This window comes from Cibotium barometz, chromosome 41, assembly GCF_041138505.1.
Source record: "Cibotium barometz isolate CiBa-2024 chromosome 41, ASM4113850v1, whole genome shotgun sequence".
Classification (NCBI taxonomy): domain Eukaryota; kingdom Viridiplantae; phylum Streptophyta; class Polypodiopsida; order Cyatheales; family Cibotiaceae; genus Cibotium; species Cibotium barometz.
This window is the reverse complement of record NC_141086.1, coordinates 238,591-247,500: the sequence shown is the minus strand read 5'-3', so window position 1 is coordinate 247,500 and position 8,910 is coordinate 238,591. Positions and strand designations below refer to the sequence as shown.

General features: G+C 43.5%; 1 protein-coding gene and 1 long non-coding RNA gene across 19 annotated transcripts in view; one reads left to right on the top strand and one right to left on the bottom strand.

Moving 5' to 3' along the window:
* Positions 1-8,910, bottom strand: part of LOC147614575 (uncharacterized) — a 298,802-nt gene that overhangs the window by 123,914 nt on the left and 165,978 nt on the right. The window lies entirely within an intron of this gene.
* LOC147614576 (TMV resistance protein N-like) overlaps positions 1,849-8,910 on the top strand; it is a 49,121-nt gene continuing 42,059 nt past the window's right edge. For 5 of the 13 annotated variants that reach the window (XR_015262903.1, XR_015262901.1, XR_015262900.1 and 2 more), the window contains exons 1-2: positions 1,849-2,472; positions 2,558-3,577. Coding sequence is in view for 4 of the 13 variants with exons in the window: in XM_086779856.1 (XP_086635982.1) it covers positions 2,426-2,472; positions 2,558-3,071; positions 3,487-3,531 (606 nt within the window). In the remaining 9 variants the exon portion in view is untranslated. Of the gene's footprint in view, positions 2,473-2,557; positions 3,578-8,910 lie in introns of those variants that run through there. The other 8 variants (XM_086779856.1, XM_086779852.1, XM_086779855.1 and 5 more) reach the window with 3 other exon arrangements.

The following is an 8,910-nucleotide window of genomic DNA, read 5'->3' as shown; positions in this document are numbered from 1 at the left end:
GGTGGAATCGCCCGTGCTTTCCGGTAAAGGAAGTTTTTCCGGGTTTGGTTTTGGAACAACAGACGGATTAGTCTCTTATCCGGATATCCGTGAGTGAGGCCCCGAGTGTGGGACCCCTGTCCCGCGTGAGAAGTGCTACTTCCGCTGCTAGTATCCCGAATCTGTTGCTCGGTGGGAACAGGGATCTCACAGAATCCTTATTGTTGTAACACTGCTCATCACTCATGACCTTTTAGTTGCTAGGATCTGTAGGATTGTCAATGAATTGCCTTCTCATCTCTACCCATGAATATTTTTGATATTAAGTGCATATTTGTGCTCTTATGCTCTTATTAGCATATTTATAAAGATTTGAAAAATAAATGACTCTAGCAAACTCTTGATGTAGCTGTTAATGATGATGATGAAGTCAAACCATTTGTAAAGGTTTGAAGAATATGTTGTCTTGCAAGGATATTGCTTGAAGAAGGCAATGATAGTCACATGTAGTATATATGAAGTTAGTCCAAGTGCTGGATTTGTTGGTGTGTACATTACTTATAATAAATTATTATTGAGGGGTCCCCATTGCTTATGAGGTTTAGGTTGTCGAAGAGAGCATGGACCATGGGCAACAGTGAAGTATCACCATTAAGAGGACAAGTCGATCTAGGCAAGGGAGTCAAGCGATGGGTCATACCATGGATTAGGTTGCTGCCACCCATCAGGGCCTCCCATACAGAGATATATATCTAGAAATGGTCAATTATGAGGATTTAGTGCAAGTTCCCTCCTTGGCAACATGAGTGTGTATATATATATACTCATGAAGTAGCAATGCACTAAATATAATTGTAAATGATTCTGTGCCGATAGTCAAGGAATTTTGGAGCATAGCATTGTAGTTTATGGGAGGCTTGTGTGGTATCTACCTTTTTTTTGGGTAGAAAGTCTCCCTTAATTAAAAAATTTCCCCTTGTAAGCAAAATGTTCTTGTGCGTACTCTCTTTTTTTAGAGATGAGGTTTTTATGGTTGTTCCTTCCATGGTTCACTTAAAAACAAAGGCTTAAAATCAGTGAGTTGTTTAAGCCTTATGCTAGTTGAAGTCGATGGTGGGTCACCATGGGCAAAGATGAGCTTTATGGCTAGATGTTGTTTTTGTTAGCACAAGCAGGTTCTTACAGCCTCTTGAATTGTTTTGAGAGGGTTCTTGTGGACTTCTTGCTACTCCTTAGTCCTCTATTCTTTCTAGGAATTAAATGGTGCGTTTGAGGTTGAAGCTGGTAATGAGGCCTTTGGTGGTTTATATGCTTTATGCAACCAAATGATGGGATTGCCATCATACTATTCTTGAGATTGAATTGAATGTTTGGACAACCATATTATTTTCTTTACCTTTGGATCTTTGGACATCCATACTTGCTTTTCGTTTGGATCTTTGGACACCCATACCTTTGGAGCTTTAGGGTGTTGCCTTTGTTTAGTTGATTTCTTTGTTATAGGCATAGGGAATTTGGTATTCCACTTATCCAAATTTTAGTGTTGTCTTGGTAAAAGTCTGGGCTTGTAGAATCTGCTTTGGTATCCACAGTTGTTAGATAGGCAAAGCTTGTGGAGATTTGTGTGCATGAGGCTATGGGGTAATTTTCTTTGGTGGCTTCCCTTCTGAGGCCCCCGGAGCCCGTGCCAGCCCTTGATCACCTTTGCCCTCTAAAATTGACGGGTTTGATGAAATATAGAAAGTTTTTTTTATTTTAGTATAAAATTTTTTATAGGCATTTTAATTTTTTTAATTTGCGTGACGCCTGGCAGGGCCCTTCCCCTGATACGTGCACCTTTTTCTCACTTATTTTTTGGGCTCAAATGCATTGTACAGGAGCCTGGTTTGGCAAGCTGTGGTCGTCTGTCTCTTCTAAGAAACCTGGAAGGAGCGAAGCCTGTCTCTTCTAAGCGCTACCAGTAGTAGGACAGAGGAGAGGAAGAGAAACGTAGTGTTACGAGTGGAGAGAGAGAGAGAGCTCGAGCTGTACCAAGGTCCCCTTGTTGCTGCTGCTCTGCCTTTGTATTCGTCTATCGGCACGCATGAGGTGTTTTTATCAGCCATCGTGGGATACGCATAAAGCAAATATATACTTTACCGTTTCCTGGAAAGCCGTGGGATCAAAGCATTTCTGGACATGGAGGAGCTCCTTGAAAGCAATCATTCAGGTGCCCATTTTTACAAGCAATTACGCAGAGGTTAGGTGGTGTCTCCTCATGCGTGTGCCGATAGACGAATGCAATTACGCAGAGTCTAGGTGGTGTCTGGACTCTGGATGAACGTGTGGATATATTGAAGAGCACCAGGAACTCTAGTAAAGCCAAGCTATTTCCGGTCTTCTATGACGTTTGCAAAAGCTATCGACGACCATCGAAGACAAGGCAAGCACAACCAAAGCACGATCAATGCTCTATGTGATGCGCGAGGGCTTCCGCCCGGAGACCTTTAACAAGTAGGAAACTTTTGTTTTGCAACCGTTTTTTTGTAGTTAATCTTCACACTTACCACTAATCTATACGATATTATCGACGTGAAAGAGAGCTCCAAGCTCTCGTAGAGAAGATAGCGCAAAGCAGGATTCCTGTGGAGGATGACCTCAAAGCAGTTGGTTTGGACCAGAGGGTCCACGTTGTTGTCGAGCTCTTTCATTTGAAAGTAAAGGAAAATGTGTACTTTGTGCTGCTTTGGGGCATGGGTGGCATTGGCAAGACCACTCTTGCTCGCGCTATTTACAGGAGACCTGGAAAGGAGTTTCAAGCAGCAAGCTTTGTGGGAAATTGTCGGAATAAGAGTCAATTACAGAATCAGCTCCTCGAAGAGTTGCTGCATGAAAAGAAGTTCCAAAGGAACGATGTGGGACAAAAGAAAGCGTGTTTAAAAGCTGGATTAAGGGGGAAGGAGGTCTTGATCATATTGGATGATCCAGAGAACTTTGAATCCAATCTGACATTTCTTCAGCCGGGAAGTCGAATGCTTGTAACATCCAGGAACCAAACAGTATTTCCTCGTGACAATGATTTCTCTGATGTCTTCAAGGGTGAATGCTACAAGGTACGAGGCATGGACAACGGTGAGTCCTTGCAACTTTTGTGTCTGAACGCTTTCAAGAAGCCTTCACCAGATCTAGGTTTTGAAAAGCGAGCAGAGAAAATAAGTGAAGCATGCGCTGGTCTTCCCCTTTCGCTGGAGGTGCTTGGTAGGGAAAATAAACTATAGGAAGAAGCAATCAAGGTAGTAGCACTACTTTGTACAAAGACATAGAGACTTGTTTGAAGGTTAGCTATGAGTAGGGAATGTTTCTAGATGTGGCTTGCTTCTTGATTAGCGAAAGCAGGCAGAGTGCCGAATACTTTTGGGAGAGCGATGATTTGGTAGAGGGGTGGATAAGTGGGCTAGAGAGCTTGTTAGATCTCTGTCTTGTGAAGGTGGAAAAACACGAGTGCCTGACAATGCACGATCACTCCAGGGATTTGAGGAGAGGCATTGTGAAACAGTCATGCAAGTGGAGTAGGGTGTGGGATGATACCGACTTGACGCAAGTGCTGTGAAGTAAGCAGGTGTGTATTCACTTCTCTATTTACTTCTCTTTTTAGCATGCATTTATGTATGCAAGCAACGCCGTAGGAAGCGAAGGCAATACAATAACAAAAGACTAAAGAGATTCAAATTAGCTGTTGCGAATGCCCAGTAGTTCTACTGTTCATTTAACTCTTTCCTTTTTTCCATCTTGGACACACTTGCACTTGTCATTTTGAAGCTTGTTTCTGGTGTGGAGGGTGGGTGGCTCTCCAAGTATTTTCCATCCTAGTTGCTCTACACTAGATCTCACAATGTTTGTGCAATATCCATATATTTAATGAGTGTTTGGGGAGTTTCTTACTGCGTTGGAATTCTGGTCCATTATGTACTTTGAGATATATAGTCATTATAATTATTTTTTAATGTTTGATCTTCAAACTTTTGTAATTTCATGAGACTTGACTTTAAAAGTCAACTTTAATTTTACAAGAATGAATTCAATTTAAGAAATCCTTGATTGCCCACTGATGAAGCTCCCATCTTCCTTTGAGCAGCTGAAAATTTGACAATATTTAGTGAAGATTTGTAGTTGTTAGAAGAGCAAACCTATCTAGCAACCATGGTGGAGACAAGGCATTTACAGCAAAGGATAAGGGCAAAGCAAAGAGCTTTAAGCATGGGGGACACGAGTCTAGTAAGGCTGGTCATGGACAGCCCTCTTTCGGTGGTGAAAGGTCTGACAAAGAGGATGCAAACAAGCCTAAAAAGAAGGGTAAATGTCACTACCGCCATAAGCCTGGCCACTACATCAATTAATGTAGATAGCAGATTGCAAAAGAGAAGAAGAAATTTTTCAGGCTGATGACAAAGCAGAGCAATTGGCTAATGTAATTCAGGAAGAGTATACTTTTTTGGTCACATGCACTAGTGACACACCAAGTGCTTCAGGGAATGATATGCCTTGCATTGCATCCGATAGACAGGATGTATCATCGTAGTGGTGCTTCGAGCCACATCACTTCATGCAAAGATGTATTTCAACACTTGGTAAATATGCTGCTAATGGCCGCAGTGTATCATGTGCAGACCATACCGCTTATCCAGTAAAGGGAATTGGAAATGTCATACTTGTTGCAGCCAATGGTGCAAATATATGTATGACAAAAGTGTTATATGTTCAAGGGATAAAGAAAAATCTTCTCTCTATCTCCGTCATAAACGACCAAGGTTTAAAGGTTGAATTTGAAGATGGGGAGTGTTTGGTGAAAGACCCATCAAAGGGTTATGCAATAGTTACTTTCGGAACATAATACAATAGCTTGTATAAGCTGAACAGCTATGACAAGCGTACTTATGATGCACATACACTGGTTGCCCACATTCTTGCTATGCATGATGCAGAGCTTTGGCATGCTTGTTTTGGACATGTAAATTTTTGGAGTTTGATGCTTCTGCATCATGCATAGCAAGAGTGAGGGGTGTATTTTGGAAAAGACGCATTGTAAACCTCCAACAAGGCATGTATGTGAGGGGCGTATTTTGGAAAAGACGCATTGTAAACCATTCCCCAAGGATGGAGCTGTTAGAGCTGGAAATAAATTACAGCTCATACACAGTGATGTATGTGGTCCAATGCGGATACCATCCAAAGGGGGCATCTTTATTTTGTCACATTCATTGATGACTACTCAAGGTTTGCTTGGGTTTACTCCTTGAAAGTGCAAGCAAAGGTGTTTACATGCTTTCGACACTTTGTAGCAATGGCTGAAAATATGTGTGGATGTAAAGTCCAAACACTCCGCTCACATAGAGGTGGAGAATACATGTCAAATGCATTTAAGGATTATAGGTTTCAAAAGGGTATCAAACATCAATGTACTGTGTCTTATACACCACAACAGAATGGTGTAGCTAAGAGGAAAAACAAATCTTTCATGGAGATGGCAAGATGCATGGTGAAAGCACAAAAGTTGCCTCACAATTTTTGGATGGAAGCTATAATGTTTGCAACTCATGTGTTGATGTGTCCAACGAAAGCTTTGAAAACCATAACATTGGACTCCAACATTCGGTTCACAGTTCGTAACTTTGAACCAAGTACATATGACCGGGCTCTGACTCTCGCTCAGAATGAAGAAATGAAGCTCAACGGGGGCAAGCCCAAGCAAGCATCTGAGTCCAGTACCAAACCCCAGCAGCAGCAATCAGCTGCACAGACAGGGAAAGGTAACGCATCTTCTAAAGATGCTAAGAAGGACAGCAGTAATAGCTCCAGTTCAGGGGGTAAGAAGGATAAAGAACCTAAGAAAACCCATGATGAAAAGGCTAAAGCAGGCATTACTGGAGGTTATCTTCCTCCAGAGGAGCAAAAGAAGTACCAGTCAGAAAATAGATGTTTTTTCTGTCATATTATAGGGCATGGTAAGAAGGATTGCCAAAAATGGCAAGCGGCACAAGCTGCCAAAGCTCCTTCTACCACAGTTGCCACAACCTCCCCAGCTCCTCCAGCCCCGCCTACTACCTCAAATGCAGTCCAACTTTTACCTTCCATGCATCCTATACCATCCGTGGTATTTGATGCTAAGCAGGAGGGTGAGAGCGATGCTGCTCAGAAGAGCCTCATCCGAGCTTATGGCTCTGCCCAGGGCCGACAGTTTGTAGTCCTTTTCGATATGGGTAGTTCTGAAGACACCATCTCTCCCCAGTTGGCTAATAAATTGAACTGCACATTAGTCCCATATCATCTGGATGTGGACGGGTTTACACCTGGTCTTCGCACCCACATTTCCCAGAAGAAACAGCAGTTTGCCTTTGAAGTTCAGAAGGCCTCATTTCAACGAGATTTCATCATCTCACCTTTGTTGGGGTGGGACATGATCTTAGGAATTCAGTGGTTCCGTCAGTATGAGCCTATTCCCAATTGGGGGCAGGACACTTTTACTATTTGTAAAGGTTTTCCTGAGCCTGTCATGATTCGGGGGGATAGAAGCATTCTTGGCATCCCATTGATTTCACATCTCCAGGCCAGACGAGCTATCCGCAAGGGAGCAGAAGGAGCACTCCTTTATGTTCGTGCTCAAACAGCCCCTCCCTCATTAGTAGCATCCATTACATCTTTAGTCCCTCAGTTAGCAGACCTCCTATCCAGACACCAGGACATTATGCTTAGGGACGATCTCCCGCCCAGTCTCCCACCCTCTCGCCTTGAGGACCATCACATTGATTTGGTCCCTGGATCAGATCCTCCTAGCAGGTTTCCCTATCGTCTTTCCAAGACTTTAGAGGGCGAGTTGGAAAAGCAGTTATCTGAGCTTCTCCGAGCCGGATTCATTCGGCCTTCTTTCTCCCCATTTGCTGCACCTATCCTATTTGTCCAAAAGAAGGACAAGTCTGCACGCCTTTGTGTAGACTACAGGGCATTAAACAAACTCACTATCAAGAATAAGTTTCCTATGCCCAGGATAGAGTACATTTTGGAGCGTTTAGACGGTGCTAAGTTTTTCACTAAGATCGACCTCAAGAGTGGTTACCATCAGGTCCGCATTTTTGAAGCTGACATTCCAAAAACAGCTTTCAGGACAGAGCGTGGTCACTATGAGTTTGTAGTCATGCCTTTTGGGCTTACAAATGCACCCGCAACGTTCAATAAGATGATGTCTAGGATTTTCGCAGTCCACATTGGGAAGTGTGTTTTCATATTCCTTGATGACATACTAGTCTTCTCAGCCACTGTGGAGCAGCATGAGAAAGATGTGGAGAAAGTCTTGCAACTTTTGCGAGATAATCAGCTCTACATAAACGCCAAAAAGTCTATCTTTGGTGTTAAGGAAGTTCAGTATTTGGGCTACATCATCGGTTCCGATGGGATTAGACTGGACCCATCAAAGGTTCAGGAGATCTTAGATTGGGATATTCCTAAGACCGCCCAAGAAATCCGTTCATTCGTAGGTCTTTGTCAGGCCTATAGCATACATGTCCATCAGTTTTCCAACCTTGCAGCACCTCTTACCGACTTGCTCAAGGGGGTGAAGACTCGCAAGCAGAAAGTCTCAGTTACAGGTAAGGCACTTGATGCATTCCGTGCACTCCAGAAAGCTGCCTCAGAAGCACCTGTATTAAAGTTAGCATCATGGGACGAACCTTTCGAGGTCATCACCGATGCCAACAATGTAGCCATAGGTGCAGTCCTCCAGCAGGACAATAGACCCGTGGCATATTACAGTAGAAAGTTGGATGTCGCCGAAAAGAATTATTCGGTATATGACAAAGAGCTTTTGGGTGTGATCACAGCGCTCAAACATTGGAAGCCTTTTCTTTATGGACAGGCTTTCACAGTGAAAACAGACCACCAAGCACTTAAGTGGCTTCAGACTATGCCAAGTGCCCAGTGGAGTGATCGACAGGCCAGGTGGAGTCAAATCTTCCAACAGTTTGGAGGTATGATTGAATACATCCTTGGTAAGCATAACCCAGTAGCAGATGCTCTCAATCGAAAGTCCAGCATCCAGGCAGTCCAAGAAGCTACCATTCTCGAAATCACGGGGAAGGGCTTGGATAGTATGAAAGACCAATATGTCGACTCCCCTGAGTTTGGTACTCAGTATAGTTTGGCCCTCACTTCTGAGCCTGGCCACTATTCAGTACAGAACGGTTGGTTGTTCTACAAGAACCGTCTCTGTGTTACTCGGGAAAAGCGTTCCGCTCTTCTCCACGATGCCCATGACTCCTTAGTTGGAGGACATAGGGGTATCAACAGTACCCTCGAGAAATTAGAACGGTCCTTTTATTGGCCAAAGATGAGGCGTGATGTCTATGCACATGTACAAGCCTGTAAGATTTGTCAAAAAGTCAAGGTTCCCTACACAAAGAAGGCAGGTTTACTTCAACCTTTGCCTATCCCCGAGACGGACCTTTCATCGACATATCTATGGACTTTGTAGGGCCTCTACCAGCATCCACTGGATCCCGTAACACTCAGTGTTTTACCATTGTGGATCGCTTTAGTAAGTTCTGCATGCTCATCCCATGCAAGCATACGGCCATAGCCGCCGAGGACGTAGCCTGTCTGTTTCTCAAGCATTGGTATCCAATTTGTGGTTTGCCTAGCACCATAACATCAGACAGGGATTCCAAGTTTACCTCGCATTTCTGGAGGGCATTATTTGAAAACTTTGGAACTAAATTGCAGTTGTCTAGTGCATTCCATCCCCAGACAGATGGCCAGACAGAAATTTATAATCAGTTGGCCTTTGATGTCCTCAAGTCATATTGTCATGACCAGCAGTCCAAATGGGAGCACTATCTTCCGTTGGTCCAAGCTATCTTGAACGACACTCATTCATCCAGTGTCGGACGGACTCCATATGAAGCA